A 19,948-nucleotide genomic window follows, 5' to 3' on the forward strand; every position below is an offset into this window, starting at 1 on the left:
CACTTGTGGAAAAGAACAACAGAGCAGCTGTCACGTTTCAGACCCACATTTAGCAGGGTCGCTTACACTCAGGCTGGTGTCCCACGGAGTATCCAAATTACTTTGGTGCTTTCTTTTGCATTTCAGTCAGGTCAGACATGGCAGGACTGACAGTGCTGCTGTAACAGAGCAGGGCTGTGGCTGCACTGCAGCTCAGATGGGAGCTTCCCACCTTTCTTGGGGAGAGCCTTCAGGTGGCCACCAGGCTGTGCAAGGCAGAAGTCCAGAACTACAACACACATCCTCCACTGGTTTTCATTTTTAATTTCCATGGCAGAGTAAAATCAAGATTCCTTCTCTCTTGAAGTGTCCCCTGAGCTCCTCTTGAGGGCTTCCTACTTGGACAATTAAAGAAAGCCCCAGAGACATTCACTTTCTTCCCATGATACATGTCTTCTTGGCACAGATATTTGTTTTTCACTCATTTGCCATCACTTCCTAGCTCCTGCCTGATCTCAGCTCTCTTGTTTAGAAAGCAGGAGATTTTGGGAATGGGAGGTTTTCCCCTTTATTAGAGGGACTGAGAGGGTTGTCAAACAGGTGTTTTTCCCTGGAAGCTATGCAGCATTAAGCAGTCAGGTACTGTGCCAGTCATTTTCTCTCCCAGTTTTGGCACATGCCTTACAGCGAGCTTTGCTCATGGGTCTCAGAGAGCCGTGGCTGCACAGTGGACACATGCTTAGAATTATTCTCACTCACAGCCTCTCAGGACAGCTTCATCAAAACCCAGTCCTGGTGGAAACTTGTTTCTTTTCCTTTCCTTTAGATTCTACCCAGAAAATCTCAGGTAGTCTTACATGTGAAGGAAGAAAAGGAGCACATGAGAGAAAATACTCCTTCTTCCCTGCTGTGCTCCCAGGGAGTGTCCATATTTTCTTCCATCAGGGCTGACTTTTCACATGAAAATCCCTTTACCTGCTTGAATGTTTGAACAAATGCAAACATACAACAGTCCCTTTCCAGATCCTGAGGAAATCTTTCCTCTGTCCTGTGACTGAGTATGATGACACAGAGTAAGAAATTACATCAGGGCAGGCAAACTAAAGCCCATTTAATGCCTGCTGCAGAGGGTTCAGCACGGGCTTGCTTGTCTCCCCTTGCAGACTGGCCTGCCCAAGCTACTGCATTTCCCTCTCTGTCTGCAAACCCTGGCCTCCTGGCTCCTGCACAGTAACTACCTCCAGAGCTCGGCTGGAACACACTCCCTCTCCTCCTGAGCTGCAACAGCAAGAGCCCAGGCACACTGTGATTTTAGGGTTGGTGCTCTCTGCTCTTAGCCTGGAGTTGGGTAGCAAAATGTATTTCTAGGGAGAAAAAGTACTGCCTGATCAAACCAAGGGCTGCTGTTGCAGCCCACGGTGCCCCTCCCAGCTGCAAGGTGCCCAGCTGCTGCTGCTGTGCCCTCCCTGCCCAGGGACCCAGTGGCACAGGCTCTGCCTGCAGGCGCTGCACCAAGAGGCAAAGCTTTCCCAGCACCAAGGCACATCCCCGTGCTGACCTGCTCATCCAGGTCAGCACAATCCATGTGCTGCCAACAGCTGATGGAAGGCTGGCACAGAGGTTTCACCTTCATGCTGTGTGCCAAAAAGGAAGCTGAAGCTGGGAAGGGCATGGTGTTGCTCAGTTGGGAAGCAACTCAGGAAAAAAAAAAAAATTGGAAGGCCAACGTCTTCCACATACTTTGTGTTTGAAGTGAGTCCTTTGTCTACAAATCTGTCACCCCTCTGGTTAGCTGATCACCCAGTCATGCTCTCTTTTGGCAAGAAAATCCCAGGAGCTACTTGATGGCTTCCTTCATGGGAATAAAGTTTGTTCCAAGAAGGAGTAGAGACAGTTTTTCCTTGACTTTTAAACAAAGACAATTTTTTCTAAGTTTCCTTTAAATCCTGGTGCCAGAGGAAGGGGAAGGAGAATTATCACAAGAACAAAAGTAAGCTTCTCATAGAGTTCAAGCTGAGAAAGAAAACCTACTAGCTTAGGCTCCAAGCTTGTGATGAAAGCTGGGAAGTGTTTTTCCTGAAATGGCAGATTCCGGAAATTTTTAAGGTGAAAAAAAGTCTTTTATTTTTTCCAGGTCCAGCTGGTAGAAGGAAGATAAATAATTCCTCATCCCTCAAAACACCTTCTCTGGAGAGAAGGAACTTGTGAAGAGCAGCAGTCACTGGCCAGCCAGGTGCAATGCAAATGTAGGATCACAGACCATCCCAGCACCCACTGCCCCCTTGGCTAAGCATGTGAGCAGGCAGGCTGCAGCAGCCACAGTGCCTTTGACCCTCAAATCCCATCTTTGGGAGGACTGGAAGAAACAGAGAAAGGCAGAGCAGTAGAGGGTCTGCAGAAGGACACTGCACCTGTGGTAATTTTGTACTGCAGAGCAGAGAGTGGAAACACCAGCACGGCCTCTCATAAATCAGGAGAGGTTCTTTGAGGCATTTTTTGTGCATCTCTTCTAACTCCTCTCCAGACGGAGAGCTGACAGGCTAAGTGAGGGCATTTGTGTCCACGAGAAACATGAGTAAAGTAATGAGTGCTGAGAACTTTGTTAAAAGATGGTTCATGCCTAGAGAGTAGGTCACACAAATCCCCTGCCCTCTAATTAGGACATCAAGATTTTCATTTTGTGTCTTTCGAAATGTTTTCAAGGTCCAAGGGTCCTGATGCAATAATTACCCAAAAGCATAGAATTCATGACAGTCCTGCTGGTGAAATATCTATTTTTAAGAAAAGCACTGGCTCCCATTCTGCCATTGACATGACCAATGAGGAGATTAGCTTCAGCTAAAATACAAAATTATGTTTGTCTGGATCTTTCTTTATATTTGTTTTGGAAGCTTTCCCATTTAATTATAGCAGTATTCAGCTCAAACTGTAAATGGGGACATAAAGAAAGAACTAATGAGTCATTCTTTACTGAATGCTCCTTGCTAAAGATAAAGGTCTACAGTTTAAATTGATTTTTTTATTCTAACTATTCCACCCTCTACAAAGCTGAAATCCCTGTAAGGTATATATTGCTCAACAGTATAAATAGTCTTTGTGAATGCAAGAAGAGCTATTTGTATTCCTCTTGCACAATTTATGACTATTGCTATGGAACAGCTCAACCAAATAGCAAGCAGGCCTGGAAGTTTCACGTTTGCAGCTCTTGTAAAGGATTTTGAAAGGTGGTAGATAATATTACCTTACTTTGTGGAACCAGAGAAAGGCATCTAATTGGAGCATGCCAAGAAAAAGAGTAACAAATGGTGAAACAAAGAAATATCTTGCAGATACCTGACCAGAACTTTGAGGAAGTTAAATAAGTTCTGGAGGCACGTAGAATGACTACTACTGCCTTACCCAGATAAGTGTCTGTTTTATCTAGGCAATCTTAAAATAAATACAAATTAGAACTTTTACCTATCTAATTAACACTGATTGTGAGGATAAAGATTGGGTTCAGTACAAAACAGGACCATCAATGTTGAGAGCTCATCAAAAGTGCACTTAAGCCCAGTGGTATCAGGGGGAGAAATAGAAAGAAAATAACTTATCAACAAACATATTGTGGCTAACAGCAGGTTCACAACTGACCAGCCACAAGCACTTAAAGGCATCTCACCAAGCAGACAGTCACTGGATAGAAATAATCCTAAATGGAGAGTTTGGTAGAGGGTTCAGTACATCACAATACCACAGTCACATCTCTGCAGGCTGCTGCCTGTGCAAAGCCTTTCCTTGTTGTTATTCTTAGTGCTTCCATTTCTGTGGCTTGTTTGGGGGCACACCTGAGACTCACATTTTCTAACTCTTGCAGCAGAGAGGAGCCAAGTGCCCAGCCATCCTGAGCTTTTGGCAGTCCTGGCATTGGTAGCAACAAAGTGGCTGTGAGTGTCTCCTCAGGCATGTGGTGAGTTAAAAGGACTCTCTGGAAAAATAATTCATGTCCTTTCCCTCTTTTCTCCTCTTTTAGGCTTGCCAGTGTATTAGAGAGGAGCTGCACAAGGAGAAAGGTTTGCTCAGAGTAGTGGACACAAAGCCAGAGGTGACCTGTGTGCTTCACTCCAACTCAGAAGGGGATGACTCAGGAACAGGCAGCCCTGTGTAGAATTACAGCAGGTAAGAATTTACAAAAAGAAAAAAGATCCACAAAAAATGCATTACAGATCTTAAACCCAGAGTGTCTGCCATACTGAAGGATGAAGCTTATCAATACAAGTACAGAACAATTTGCTTCAAACATTATTGCTTAATTTCCCAATTTAAAAGTGTCAACTGCAGAATTACCAACTTGCTGGTGTCTGATACACACACTTCACTCTGCAGGCAGCTGACCAGCACTGTGGGGTTGTGACTGCTGAGAACTCCCACTGAAGAATGGATTAATGAAGGACTGGCAAGTGCATGCTGCATACGGAGTTATACAAGTCCTTTTGAAGGCAGAATCAGGAACAAAACTGTATTCTCTAAACTTACTTTTTAGCTGGTTGCCATTTCACAGCACTGCCTGTAACACTGCAAGTTCAAAGTTTGCATGGGATACTTTCAAGCTGTGAGCTGTTATTCATAATGAGTTTTATGTTTTCAAAATCTCCTGATTTTAAGAAAAAAACTCCATTGCTGCATTTTAAGAAAATGACTCCAGGAAGTTCTATACATCAAATATTCACCTGGGAGACCTTTGCAGTTAAAATGTTGGTATTTTATATATATAAATGCACACATACTTTTGATGAGTTTTCTAGAGTTCTACAGAATTTGAGCAGCAAGATTAGCTCCTGGTTCCTCTTACTCTCTTACTGCCACTATTATACACAAAGGAGTTTCAGAAAGCAAAAAAAAAATTAAAAAGACTCTACACAGTTGAGAGCAATTGAGTTTTCGAGAGAGACTTGTAGAGTTTGGAGTTACTGAAGCTGTACATGGTTGAAGTTCAGTTCTTTAAAAGAGTGGAAAGCTCTCTCTGCTCAGCCTCTCTGGGACTCAGGGGTCAGCAGGTGGCTCTGGCTGTGCTGATGTACCAGAGACATCACAGCATGTCCTGGATTGCCAAGCTGTGCCAGAGGCTTTTGGTCAGATGTGCAGTGTCTGCAGTTATAAAAAAGACAGGCTTGGGGAATTCTGGCTGGGTAATGATGGTAACCAGTTTGTCCTCTTTCAAATACCAACAACTTTTTCTTTCTGTTTTACATCTGAAGTTAATTTTTTAGAAGTAAAGTGCTTTTATTTTCTAACCTCAGACCCTCAAGTTCATTAGCATTACCCTACTGAGGGAGGTGGATGGAAAAGGAGCCTTTTTGTTGTCCAGTTTTTGCTGGCTCCTTCACTGAATCCTCCCTGTGGTGCTGTATGATTTCAGAAGACAGAGATGTCTTTGTTCTGAGGCTTCCATGCAATGTTGCCTTGCCAAGCTTGCTCTCTCTGAGCCATGCCATTTTGTGTGGTGCCATTTTGTCCCATGGGCAGCATGCAGGACCTGCCAGTGGCATTTCTGCTGCCCTGCAGGACAGCACATGGCCTTAAAACAGCAGCTACCTCCTTCTCTGCTAGAAATTAATCATTTCCTCTGCTCAGGGAAAAGCCCTTTGCCTCATTTACTTATACACATACTGAGGCCACACCATGGGGTGGCAGAGCAGGGAGTAAACAATATTTTGTCAAGGCAGTGCAAGAAGTGAGCAGCCCCTGAGCACCAGAGTGCTGCTGCAGGTTGCCCACCACTTCCCACTGCACCAGGGATGGGCAATTTAGTGAAGGGAGGTCAAAAGTGCTTAACAGCTGCATGGAAGAGAGCAACCCAGTGCCAAGGCTGTGTAAGCCCATGGTAGCTGTCTACTTGGGATTTCTGCATGGTTTCCTCACACTGAGCAAGCCAGGTCAGTGTGGATCTGCTCCCAGCCTCTGGATGCAGATCCACACAAGCCACCAACATTTTACATGCATACAATGGTCCTGGCCAGCTGCCACATCTCATTTCTTGTGTTCTTCTTTTGCTTGAAGGAAAAGGTGTCCTGATTTAATTCAAATGAGTCTGGGATAAAGCAGGGAAAATAGCAGCTCAAAGGTGTTCTCTCAAAGACACATATATTGCATAGGAGCAGATATTCTGAAATTTTGTTCCCTGGGTGTAGTTCATGCTTACAACTCTTTAGCTCATGCAAATTTTTCTCCTGGCCCACATAGAGTATTACATCGGATGGTTTTGTACTGACAGGGCTGGCTGCAAAATCAGGATGGAAGTTCACAGAGGACCTCAGATAAGACCAAAACCTTAAGCTGGAGTCTTTGAGATTCTTCCCAGTTTTCTCTTGAATGTTCCATCAGCTAAAAACAGCAGACTTTTACAGAAGCCAAGTTTCCTGTGTGTTTTGTCCTTTTCTGATTTAAATTAGGCCTGTGAAGTTCTTAGTGCTATCCTTGTATGACTTTCATTACCAGCCACACAGCTCCAGACAGCGTCTCCCAGCTCCAGGCACTCTGCATGGCTGGGCCAAGGTCCTCTCCTGCCAGCCTGAGCCAGCAGCTGCCCGGGGCAAGCTGAGGGGCAGAAACCCCACCAAGAGTAGCCCACAGACCGTGTCTTGTGGTCAGCCCGTGGTCCAAGGCTGACTAGACCTTCTCCAAGCTCCCTGGGAGCACTGGCACCCCTTTGTGTGAGACTCACTGCCCACAGAGAGGGCCAGGGACCCGTCAGGATTGCCCCCAGGGCATTTCTCACAGCTGCAGGATGCCAGCCCAGCACACCTGCAGATGCACCCTCCAGCTTCTGTGTGTGGGCTCAAGCCCCGTGCCTGCATCATGCTGATTGCCAGGTGGGACAAAAGAGTTCCCATCTGCTTGGGGCTTGCAAAACTCCACCTGAAGCAACAGTTTCACAAGATATACTTGGAGTGAATTAACATCCTTCCAGCCTAAAACTCCATGGACATCAACAGCTGTGAATTAAACACTGAAATGGTACAGAGTTGCCACCATGAAATGCACAAGTGATGAGTGTTACCACTCTTTAATGATAACAGGCCTGAACAGTTTTTCTCTCCCTAGAAAAAGACTCCATTACACAACAGAAAAAACATTCCCAAGCAGACAGTACAGCCCCAAACAGCCATGATCTTACCTACCCTACAGACAGATACCCTTAATGCAGATCAGCCTCTGTGGGCTCAGCTTATCTTACATGGATAAAGCCATGTTGGAAGAAAAGCTGTAGTGAGAAAGCAGAAGAGGTGAACAGCAAAGTCTTTGTTAACTGTATTTTGCTGTCTGTCTAACAAATACTCAGGAAAAATGGTTTAAATGCTCTTAGCAGTTCTAGTGGCACCATTTGTATTCAAGTGCCAGCATTGCATGGGACAAACCTCAGATCCCTGGCATTTCTATTAAAATTTTAAAGGAAAAAATACTGACCAAAAAAATCCTTTACGTGTGACCTTTAAGGTCCTTTCAGCAAAAGCAAATTATTCTAATAATTCTAATTATTCTAATAAAATACCAGTTCAAAAACTGGTAGTTTCTATTACTGTTTCCTTTACTGTAACTTCACCTCCTGCCATTTCTGTGGTTAGATTTTCTTCATCCCCCACCCTGTGGAGGTGCCAGCTGTGCTGGGGGGCAGCAGCTGAGATGTGATGCATGAAGAATATGAAGAATTTCAGTGACCACAGCAGCAGAAAGGATTCGAGCATTGCACTGCAAACTGCAGCTGGCAACAGTGGGATGGGGACTGGAGCAGGTGGACAGAAAAGTCATCCCCTGTTACACAAAGCAATGGATTTCAGCCTGGGCTGAACAGACTGTCAGAATCCTTGAAGCAGCAGGACCCGGGGCTGTGTAAAGCAGAGAGGAAATGTGAAGAGTAGTGTAGATGAGAGGCAAGACAGAGCACTGTGCTCCAGAAGAATTCATCTGGCTTCACCTGTCTCCCCCAGATCAATAATTTAGGCAACAGAGCCTGCTCCATCGCTGTAAAAGTCATTAAAAATAACTCCTTTTAAGCCTTCTCTGGTGAGCCTCTGACAGAGCAGCAGCGAGGGTTTGCTGCCTGACAAGTTCTCAGGCCTCCAAAGGGCTGGAAGGTGGAAGAGAGGCACAGCTGAAGGTGTTTATGTGGGGGTTTCTGGCAGGGATTTTGTGGGCCCATCACTCTGAGGGAGCACAGAGGTCACCAAGCTACTTGGAGGAGAATGGATGAAGAATGTTTTTTCAGCATTTTGACATTAAGCAATGTGGCAAAGACTCAAGAAACTTCTTGGCCAAGTCCAACATCACTGTAGAATCTGTGTTTGCTTGTATTGACTTAATGTGACCTTTGTGAAGAGCTTCACCTTTGTCTCTGAGGCAGTCGCTGTGCATGAGGGACAGAGCAGGGATCAAGGTGAGGCTGCACCCTGCTCCCTGCACAAGCTGGCAGGAGAGCATCAGCTACAGCTCCACGGCTCCCCTCCACTGTGGCTGGGCTCCTGCATGTGCTCAGCTTAGGAAAATGTTTCTTGCTGGGATGGCAATAAACAGAGCACTGCTAGAGCCACGTGGTGATGGACGCCTGCGTGTCCACTCAGTGCCGAAGGACAAGCACGACACAATTTCTTTCATCCTGGTATCACCTTTCTGGGTAAGCAGCAGCCCATGTTTAGCGGGATGCCAGGATGACTAATTCTGCTGCGGACTTCCAAGCACAAGCTCACTGCAAGCCACAGCAGCCTGACAGAAGAAACTAGAAAGAAGAGCTGACTTTCATGCTTGAGGGCATAGACAGTGTCACAGGTACTTATCAGAAGCATAGAGAGCTGGAGGAAAGAAAATGTAGTTTCTGCCAAAAGCCTGAAGCAATCCTATACTGCTCACATCCTGGTTTTTTTCTGCTTGGTTTTTGAACCAGTTATTGAGCCGCACCTACCTTGTAAACCTCCTTCTGCTTTGCTACATTACATTACTCTTTCACTCTCCCTGTGATAATACTGAAGATGGTAGACAGCACTTCCCAGTCCACATGTGCAATTGCCTCTTCTTGCTGTTTCATTTTCAGACTGCTCCTTGGGCTGATTCCCAAGCCAGTGCTCAGGAAGGTCACCAGGTCTCTCACATCCCCAAGTGTCCCCACTGTTGGCTTCCCACTCCACTTTACCCTCCTCCCTCTGCCTCCAGCTTCTGCTGTCTTTGCTCAGAAAGCTGCTGTGGGGCTGGAAGGCAGCAGGGAGTGGTAAAGGTTTAGCAGGGTGATGATGCAGCCCAAACATTTTTCACCTTTGGATCTTGTCTCAGATTTTGGTTAGTCCTGCAATAGATGCCAGATGCCAAGTCACTTCATTGATTTGTGTATATAGGGCAACAAAGCTTTTCCTTTATAGCCTGCTTTAGCCTAACTCCAAAAAAAGAGCAAAACCAGCCATGAACTGCTCTTGCTGTGCAGAGCAGAGCTGGCTGTGTGTCCATCACTCAGCAGGGGTGCTTGTCTGCACAAGCCATGCTGCTGGCAGAGGGATGGGTAGGTGGGACGTCCAGGGAACAACAGATACAGGATTATCCAGAAAATGGCTGGTGAGAGATGCTGCAGAGCATTCAGCACCATCAGTACAAGAGCACAGTGCTGGCAGGGCTCACTGGCAAGTGCTGCTCTGCTCTCATGGTCTCCCTGCACAGATGGTACCATGGTGGACAGGGATTCTGTTTCTTACCACAGATGCAAAGATTAGGATTCCCAAAATGTAGGCGTGTACAGTCAGGACATTTAAGCACCTGTATGATACTCACTCTCATCACACAGATGCATGTGATGAACACAGAAAAAAACCCAAGTGATACTTCTGTGTGGTGCACAAAAACATGAACTTGGTAGGGATCTGCTGGGAAGTGACACAGTAGTCATGCTGTAGTCTCATATCTGGAGAATGACTTCTCTTTTTCAATAGATGGACTTGGTGCCAGTAGGGAGAAAAAAATGGATGCTACAGATTAATAAGACACAGAGACTGATTTTATTTTGAACCAAAAGTTAAAATTTATTTGGAATATCAATATACCCCCAAAAAATAAAAATAAAAACTTCCTTTTATGTAATGAAATAGCCATTTGAAAATGGTAAAATAAAGATATTTATCATACTATTCTCTTCTAGTTATTGTACACATATTAAGGTTGTTTTTCTTTTTCTGAATATAAATCTAGCTTGAGCTTTAAGGCTCCAAAAAGCCTAAAGCATGTAGTGGCCCTTTTGAGAAAGCAGATAAGTCAATCAGAGCTGCATTTTTTCAGCAGACAGGCCTGTTTGAAGCTGTCCAGGACCGGACAGAAGGGAGATTTCTCAGGAAGGTCACTGTTTCAGGGAAGTATTATTTTATACCCATTGGGAAATACACTCTAACCCCTCTTCATGCAGCATTTTACATTATGATGTCCTGGGGAGGGCCCTGGTTACCCTTAGCTGTCAAGTTAATGTGCAGATCCAATCTTATTTGCGTTGGTACAGTTGATTCAATTTAAGAAATCAAATCCTACCCTGTGGTGTTTGCTCTGCTAGAAATTAAGTCAGTAACAAGACCCTGGTCCTGCCTTTGCCCCTGTAAGCAAAAGCCTGTGCATGGTGCACTGGCTGCAAGGGAGCGTTCATGATAGCAGGATCAGGGACTTGTCCTTTAGCTTGCTTTTAATATAATAAATGGAATGGAAAATGTATTGAAATAAAACAGTGGAAACCCACCAACAATTCCGAGTTACAATTCTTCCCTTGTAGAGGGGTCATTGATGCTGGGCTGGAAAATATGACTGAAGACCCACGTCAGAGCTGAGCAATGCCCCAGATGGTTCATGTCACCACTAAGCAAAAAGGGAATTTAGGTCTTACATCACCCTCTGCAACTGGACTCCAGTGGGCTGAAGCAAAGCCACCTGAAGTCACTGGACATCTCACCAACAATCTCACTTTAAGCAGGCATTGGAATAAGTCCTGAACTAACGCAGTATCATCTGAAATTTGTTTTGACTTCTTCCTTGATCAAAGCCATCTTCATTACTTTATGTCTGTGTTTATGGTTTCTACACAAAGATGCTGTACTTCTGCTTCTGGTTCAGAAGTACACGATGGGCTACGACTACTAGAGATATTACAGCACCACTGCATTGTATCTGGCACTCCTTACAAAGGCTGCTGTTTCACAGTCACAATAATTGTTTTCTTATGCTCTTTGTTGCCTGAAACCACCTAAATGTTGCCTGAACCCTAAGGTACCATTGTTTTCAACTAGAACGTGCAAAGTTTTTACTTTCAGATGAAAAAAATAAAGTACACCCAGGACTTGAACAAGTTATCAAACCATGGATGTTCCTCCAAACAAATCCACAGATCCACCTTCGCAATCAGGGAGCAACTGCCTAATTAACTTCTCCAGGAGGGACCCCTACATGGAAGCTTTATTCCACCAGCCACCCCATCCTGAGCACCTGGCACTGTGCAGCCCACCCTCCTTCCACACTGCCTTTCCTCATCTTGGAAAGGAGTGAGTGTTCACCCTGGAAATACTTTGCCCTGGGATACGGAATAGATCTCCCTCTGTGTCTCTCCTGCAACTTGAGTGCAATATTCCATTCCTGCTACCTTGCCTGACTCTTTTGAGTGATTCCTTTTGCACACTTTGGCCCTTATCTTGAAAAAAACCTGAATCATTTTACTGTGAGATGCTGGTGAGAGGTCTCTTTTGGAGGCAGCTGCTCCTAGTTGGGTGTTATCGCTGAGCCCAGACATAAATCATTTGTGATTCAGTTACAGAAGGTCTGTAAGAACCAGGGGTTTCCTTCTCATCACAGGCAGTTTAAGGAGGCTGCAGAATTATCCAAGCTTTTGTTCTTTCACTAACTAGTTTAAAATATTTTCCTTAAAGTGTTTACTACACAGAAGTAGTTTTAAGGAAGAGCCAAATTCTGCTGGCAGCTGCCTAAGCATAAATCCATACTGACCTTTCTGGTTTTATTTCAGTACATTGGATTAATGAATCAAAACATAAAACACAGACATTGACCCAAGAAGGGTGACCTCATCACCAGTGGAACTTTCCTGACTTTAACAATGGATCCCATAACAGCATTTCTAGCATCTCTCACGGCTGTCACAGGTCCTATAATCCTGGGTAAATTTATATGAAGTTTAAGTTCCCCATGGCATGTGTGAATGATTTACAGATGTCTTTAAAATAATTAGGGAAAAAAGAGTTCTGGTACTGGACAGAAAAATCTGAAAATATGACTCCAAGACTCAAGCCAGGGGAAATAAGCAGGACCCAATTAGCTCTGTTTGTGTCTTGTGGCTCAAAGGCTGGAACAGCAGGAGTACTGCTGAGGTGTCATTACATGACAAGCTCAGTGTTTAAGAATTTGGAAGTGGATTAAATGTGATGTCTAAATATGATGCATGTATATTTCAGGGGAACAAAAGTAAGAAAAACAATGTCAGCTGTATTTTGCCTTTGCATCAAATTCTTTAATGCCAGTTAGGCCACTGGGCTCCAGTGGGAAACCTCAGAGGAAAAGCCCAGCGGTACAGTGGGCCATAGGACCTGTGCAAATGTGTGTGTGATGTTATAATTTCCTGAAGCAAATGGCAGTGTCACAGCCAGCTCCCAGTGTGATAACAAATGCTCCCTAAGTTGTCACTGTGCCTTACACGTCTGATCCTGCTGCCACATCCCTGTAAGCACGCTTGTCTGCAGCCCAGTCACCTGCCAGGATGCCCCCTGCAATTGGTGCTCAGCTTCCCCTGCACACCAGGGGCACATCTGCACTGCCTGCTGAGGTCACTCTCACAAGGCTGGTGACTGCACTGGAGCTGCTTCCCAGGCAGCAGGGAAGTTGCACCAGGGAAGCTGCAGCAGGGAAGCTGCCTCCCTCACACCCAGCCTTGTCTGGGAGGGCAGTGGGCATGATGAGGAGCAAATGCTGGGAATGTTGCAGAGGTACCCATGAGGGCTTTGGGACATTGGGAAAGAGCAGGTGAATTTCTTGCTCTGTTGAAATCAGTGTTGGCATTGCCAGCATTGCAATCCAGCACCTAGAAATGTGGGGGTTTATCCTATGCAATTAAGGAAAACAGAGTATGAAAGAGGGCAGATTGTTGTTTGCAACCCACCCTGTTTCATGCCCGTGTTAAAGTGGAGCAGCAAGTTCTTGCCATGCTGTGATGTCACTTGCCATCAATAAAAGTTTTGAGTCATGAGCCATAAGCCTCAAATTCACAGGAGATGTGCAGGGCTCCTTCCCCTCTGCTCAGATAAAGGCAGCCAGGCACACCGGCTCTGTTAAAAGCACAGCAAAGCCTCCACTGACTTCAGGGAGTCCAAGAGGTCTGCTCCAGCTTCAGCTTCAGACACTGGACCACTTTCCAGCCCCTCTTGCTCTGTCTGAGAGACTTAAGACACAAAGGACTAAGACTCTAAATGGCACAATGGTGGGCTCCTACTAACACTTTATCAGCTAATTGTAGTTAACTTTAATTTTGCCTTTTCCACTCTTTACCGGTCTTCTTAACCTGCTTTTTAGCCAGGGCAAAATTAAACATGAGGAAAAAGGCTTATTCAGCATTATAATTATCTACTCCCAAGCTGTATAACAAAATGGTTTACACATTTAATTGGTTTTGTCTAATATTTCCACGTATACAGTAGTCCTATTAATGAATATCATAGCTTCATTACTGCATATCACATTTTGCGATGGTTTGTACCATAAAATAATGTCAGCACATCAATAACTTAAATAACACAAATGTAAACTCATTTTCTGCTTGTTATAATTACGATTTGAGCCTGAAAAGGCCTTTGATTTGTAAGACCATTCACATAATATGGAATGTAACTTTATTTGTTTTTCTTTTGTATATAATGAGACACCGAAAGCCCTTGTCATCTCTTAACAGGATACTAAAGCAGCTCCGTTTCATGAATGACAGCACAATTAAAGCTAAAAATCATAATTAAAAAAACCCTTTGTACTGTACAATCTCAAATTAAAGCAAGAAAGATAATGACAATCTTTTGCATTAGCCAGGAAATGTGATTCTCTGCCACTGGGCTGTTTTTTCTTGTTGACAATTCACAGAATGTGGATATGGGTGTAGTTATAGGTGTGTGTATATTCTATGCAGAACAGCAGTCCCTATTTTGTTGATCTAGTTCTTCTAATTGTTTAGTTAAACTACCTAGCTGTTACAATTTAGAATACTACATTAACACATTTAACATCAAGTTTACATACTTGCGTCTTTGAAATACTAGGAACTTTTACACATTTTATTTGGCTTTGTAAGGACTGGAATATCACATATAATGCAATCTACTTGTCTTTGAAAGAATATGGCTGTTCTCAACTAACTCTCTAAGGTTCAGAGTGAAATACATTTCTCTTTGTATCTGTAGCTGACTTCAGAGAAGAAAGAGTGTCTTCTTAAGCAGTCAGTCTGATGTTACAGTACAGATTCTGCAGAGATATATTTATTTAATGAAAGATTACTCTCTCTGGACTTTAGAGTCAAGCTGTTGCAGCAAAATTACTTGATTTAGACTAATTCTTTTCTACACAAATTTCAAGAAAAACCTATTCCAGGTATGTTTTGTAGTAGTATCTCCACATGACCAGAGGAGGGCACTTTGAACATCTTTGCACTGCCCAGGAGGCAGATGCAGAAGCACAGTGATACCCAATGTCACACAGTCCTGCCACCTCTCCCAACTCAGGCAGGCATTCTAGTGTCTGCAAAAACACAGAATCCAGACTGTACCACAGGGCTCTGTTCTGAAAACAGTGGGCAGATAAATCACTCTCTTCTTGCTAACTGTGATTTCTCCCGATTTCCCCGATTTAATTTGGTGTTGCTGCGGGCTAAATTAAGAGCAATGGATAATTCCTAAAAATCTTGCGAGGGGAGCTGTCTCCCTCTCCTTTCTTAATATCCCTCCGCTATTAGCCCCTGGTTATTTAGCAAATATTGATTGATTTAACCCTCTATGACTTATCCTGCTGCAGAAATTCCTTGCCTTTAACTGAAAAATGCACTTGGAAATGCACTCTCTGAGATATGTATTGCAACAGTGCATCTTTTCACATTAAACTCTTGTAATACTGCTCCTTTCCACCTTCTGAGGGAGGTCACTCTGTATCCCAGATCTGCTCTCCTGGCAGAGTACATAGCAGAGAAATCAATCTCTTCCATACATAACCACAGTGTGGAGTTCAGCCAGTTTCCATGCAGGAAACATCTTTTTGGGCTTCATTTTGGCTGAAGGTATTAACCTTCTATGGAAAAGATTTTAATTCTGCAATCCTGGTGTTATTATAGACAGATTTTTTTGTCACCTCTGCTTTTTTTTGTTTGTTTGTTTAATGCAGAGAAATTATTAGAAAGGATTTAGAAACCTTTTTTCTTTTTTTAAATAAAAGTCTCTACTCCACCTTGGGGAAACTCACTGCTTATTAAATGTACTTTTTTCTCCCCCCTTAACATTATTCCATTTCTCTTTTCTTCTCTCTTTTTTTCTTTCTTTTTCTTGATTTTTCTCTTCTTTTTTCCTTCTTTTCTAGAGCAGAGAGGTACAAGAAGGAAGTTGCCTTTCATCAGCAGTCCTTTGAGATAGAGTAGAATTCAGTGAGTCCTCACCATGATAGGATCATAAACTTACTGGGTTAAACCATGCTAACTTTCCCTAAGCTGCCAAGTTTTAGCTGCACCATACATATATGTGTTTCCTTGTGCCTTTTTTTTTTTTCTTATAATTTTGTTTTTCTTGATGACCCTGAGCTATGGCTTCTCGTTTCTACCTCTAGTCAACCTTCCTTTCTTTTCTGGTTTTGCCGATATAGGCCTCAAAGAAAAAATGGCAGAAGAGCACAAAGTAGCTGAGGTACATGAGAGAGGACCAGATGATGTTCTGCACGTGGGAATGGCACTGGCCATGCTGCATCCAGGAGAAGACCAGGTAATTGATCACGCAACCGATCAACATCTGAGTGATCTGCGACAGGGTGATGAACATGGCGAACTTGCGCGAGACCCTGAAGCCGGCAGCCCGCAAGGCATAGTACGAGTACATGACGGCGTGCACTCCATAGTTCATGGTCATGAACCAGCCCCCGCCAGCCACCATGTCCTTGTAGGAGTACCAAGAGTAAAGTAACACAGTAATGTGATGGTACCAGTGTAAGAAGATGAGCTTCTGCTTCCTAAGAATAATGAATATTGTATCACCTGTAACGAAAACAAAACACACACAAAAGGAAAAAAGAAGAAGGAGAAGAGGGGGAGGAAATGAGAAACATATCAAACAATTCCATACTTAACACAGTGCTCTCTTGCCTTTGCTTTTGCTGGAGTATGTACTACTTTAGAACATGAAATCCACTTCAGCTCTAGATCTGAGAGCCTGTCTGAGAGCCAGTTGGGCTCCTAATCCCTATGCAATCTTTAGCAAACCAATGCATCGACATTTTCCTGTATAGATAACCCCACCTGAAAACTCCACAGGTTGACTTGGTAGCCCTTTGCTGCAAACATTATCCACAAAGGTCTGGGGTGAGGTAGGCAGATGTATGTGTATCATCTCTTACTGTGAGACCGCCCATTATATACTGTGACTGGAAGAAAAATGCAGCTTGACAGAGAGCAGAAAACCCAGAGGAAGCAGCACAGTGTCCTCTGGCTCAAATGCCTATGTGCAAACTGAACCCGGTTAAAATCAGTAGAGCCTTTTGAAATAATACACAAAAAAGCTGTTGCATATGCAACTTACCATACTGAAAGAGATACTTCCAGGAAGAAATTTGGGTTATGTTGAAACATTCCTTTTCTGCAAATCAATCTCACTGTTGTAGAAAAGTATTATTCATCTTTCCTGCTTTTTTTCCTTCTGTCTGCTTCTCTTGATTGCAATGAGCATCTCAATTAGCTATCTGGATATATATGTATGCTACTTGTTTTCCACTGTTGTACACACAGTGGAAAAGTGGAAAAATCTCAGGGATCCAAAAGGATCCCTGAGATTTGAACTGGGGGACTTAGTTTGATGTGTAAGTATCCCAGGAAATCTAAGACTTGAATATTAGTCATGGATGGAAGCAAAATTGCAGTGTCTTCACAAGGTCTGTAATAAACTGTAACGCTGCTATTCACTTCATTAACTACAAGATGTTGACTCATATTTTAATGACTAATCATACGTTCAATGTATTGTTGCTGTGCAGTTCTAGCTGATGTTCCCCATTTTTAACAACTAAATTTCTGTGGGTTTGCAGCAATTTAAGCAGCAGGAAACCCAGGGATCCTGACACAGTAAGGCAACTGGTGTCTGTCTCATTCTAATTTTAATGCTGATGAATCGCTGTCCTCTAATTTGCTGAATTAAATTACCTGCTGAAAGGTACAGTCTCATTTTTTGCTGTACACCTGAACACAGTGTGCAGTCCTTTGGGGTTTAATAAGGGCATCCTCTGAAATGAAAGTTGGAGGGCTGCTCCTTTCCATTAAAACAATCCTTTCTTACACTGATAAGCCATGGATGAGAACACATGAAGCCTGACTTTCAAGTCGGCTTTCACATGGTAAGTACCCTTATCTAGAAACCGCTGGAGAGATATAAGTTTACAAAAATCAAGACTGGAAAAGCTAGGGATATTATGGGAAATTGGTTTCTACTTGGAGGAAGCAGACAGCCACAGCGTTCATAGTCTAGGGAGGAAGCACCTTACTGCTCATAATTGTACACTTAGATGTGTATTAAAGAACGAAAGCTGCAGAATGGAGGCAGAGCCTGACTCAAAGCTTCTTGCTGACACAGCTGCTCTAGCCCACCCTCCACTTCTGTAGGCACAGGGTGTGTGACTGCTGATTATGCCACTCCTATTTGCCTGCAAGTAGCTCAGGAAAAGGTATGGACCAGATTGCTTTTACTTCTTGACTGCCCTGCTGTGTATAATCACTGCAGTTTATTCCTGGGCTAAAACATGTCGTTTGGGCTTGGTTATGCTTACTCAGTTTGTCTGAGACTTATATGGGATTTTGACAGTGAAGAGACCCTTCTTGTGCTGTCTGCATGGACATTTCTTCTCTAAAAATACACAAATGCATATGGGAGAAAGAGAGAGGGTACTCACCTAGTTCGGGTGCTTTGCTTAGCACAAATGCATATGCCCAGAATTTGCTGACAGGTCCAATGTAAAAACTCTGGTCACACACTGACTGTTTCAGGCCTTTGGTCATCAAAATGTACAGCATATAAGCACCAGTTCGAACAGCACCGAATATACTTTAAAAACAAAAAGAGAAAATTAGGAAAGGTCAGTGGACATTTGAAATCACAATGCCGTCACTTCAAACCATTATGAGGAAAAGGCCAAAACGTTGCTGAAAGAGTAAGTTTGAGACAGCTTGAAAGTTGAAGAAGCTCTGCTGGCTTCTTGGAAGTGACTCTGAACTCAGACCTGTAAACTGGACTGCAGCCACATCTCCTGGTGCAAGTCTAACATCATGGAATGCTAACATCAGTGTTTTTTATTGCATTACCACAGGAATGATCCTTCAGCTTTCAGGAGCAGGGAAACATTCTATTTCAGCTCAAAACAACATGCAGAGTTTTAATGCTGATGGCTGGGAAAGTACAAGAAATGGGTTGACAAAATGTTGTATTAGCAATATAATCAGGACCAATTCACTCTTCTGGTTTCCTTGGAGTTTCCTCTCATCTCTCCCTGTACTAGTTACATCCACAGGAGCTCTGAGCACAGCCATACCTAGGCACACAGATTTTGATGAGGAATCTCAGTCAGAGCCAGTGTTTTGGAGCACATGCTTGACTTCATCCCTGAACAGGTCATTGCTAATAGAGGAAACAGGTGGTTAAATCAAGCTGTAAACAGCAGATTCACCTTCACCTCGTCAAAGTGAGATGCAAGATGACAATGTTCTGTAAATGAGAAACTTCAACAGATTTGTAGTATTAATTACTGCAATTACAGAGGGCATAGGTTGACATCCAGCTCATATCAGGAACAAAGGCTTCTGTCTCACTAGCAAGGAGCTTTGCAGAAAGAGTTTTGTCTCATTGTTTCATGGCAAGAACATGCCTGCCCATTGTCTATTACTGCAGCTTGGTGGCCCTGCACAAGTTGTGATGAATACTGGGTGAGGGAAGTAGCTTTCAAAAAGGAATAGAGCAAAGACAGACACAATCTGTTTAGGGGTTGAGTATATCTTACTTTATGCCTACATCATACATCCTCATCCCTCTACCCAGCTGCATCTTATTTCCCCTCTAACTTCTTTGTGACCTTGACCTAACCTGGTTCCCACTCTGCCTCACTGTCTTTCATGACTATTACATGGCGTCAGGCAAAACAACCCACCTAAAACTGGTGTATAAACACATGTGGGTAATGCAAGCTACTATTTATGTACAGTGTGTGAAAGAAGGAACAGCTCCTCAGAAACTGTAGATTCTCTGTTACTTGCCCTTGTCTTGTGAAGTCAATATTCTGTAAAGAACTACTGTTTTACAATCATCAAGGCAACCTCAAAAGCTGAGTTTGATGGCAGTTTTTATGCTTCTTGGTCAGACTAGATGGTTCTAGCAAGCCTACTGCACATTAAAACTGCTACCTAACTAATATATAATATGCACAGAGTATTCAGATTTCCAAATCTGCAGCATTGCTACACCCAGTCAAATCTGCCTGCTGCTAAGGAACAATGCAACTTGCTCTCCCCTGTCCACTGCATGGAATCTGCAGCCCAGTGGAGTGCCACAGTGCCTGCTGCTCCTTGGGCTGTCAGTGGCACCACAGATGAAGCTCTAGAGCCAGGTCATACCCATGGAGGAGTGCTGCATCCTGGCTCCTGCACCATTTCCTTCTGATGCCTGAGGTTTCACTGCACCATAAGGAAATTCAGATGACTGTGAGC

General features: G+C 43.7%; 1 protein-coding gene and 1 long non-coding RNA gene across 3 annotated transcripts in view; one reads left to right on the forward strand and one right to left on the reverse strand.

The window, feature by feature from the left end:
- The first annotated feature begins 1,798 nt into the window (after positions 1-1,798).
- LOC132326302 (uncharacterized) lies at positions 1,799-10,408 on the forward strand. 2 transcript variants are annotated; one of them, XR_009486204.1, is made up of 5 exons: positions 1,799-1,969; positions 2,114-2,225; positions 3,992-4,137; positions 4,345-4,712; positions 7,584-10,408. It is a non-coding gene; the product is annotated as an uncharacterized LOC132326302 (long non-coding RNA). The 2 variants fall into 2 exon arrangements; XR_009486205.1 differs by lacking the exon at positions 4,345-4,712.
- A 3,434-nt stretch (positions 10,409-13,842) lies between these two features.
- The window catches only part of ELOVL6 (ELOVL fatty acid elongase 6), a 75,294-nt gene continuing 69,188 nt past the window's right edge, over positions 13,843-19,948 (reverse strand). The window contains exons 3-4 of the mRNA XM_059844269.1: positions 18,145-18,296; positions 13,843-16,243 (exon numbers count right to left, since the gene is read on the reverse strand). Coding sequence (XP_059700252.1) covers positions 15,819-16,243; positions 18,145-18,296 — 577 coding nt within the window. The 3' untranslated portion in view covers positions 13,843-15,818. The remainder of the gene's footprint in view (positions 16,244-18,144; positions 18,297-19,948) is intronic.

The sequence above is a fragment of the Haemorhous mexicanus genome, chromosome 4 (assembly GCF_027477595.1).
Source record: "Haemorhous mexicanus isolate bHaeMex1 chromosome 4, bHaeMex1.pri, whole genome shotgun sequence".
Lineage (NCBI taxonomy): Eukaryota > Metazoa > Chordata > Aves > Passeriformes > Fringillidae > Haemorhous > Haemorhous mexicanus.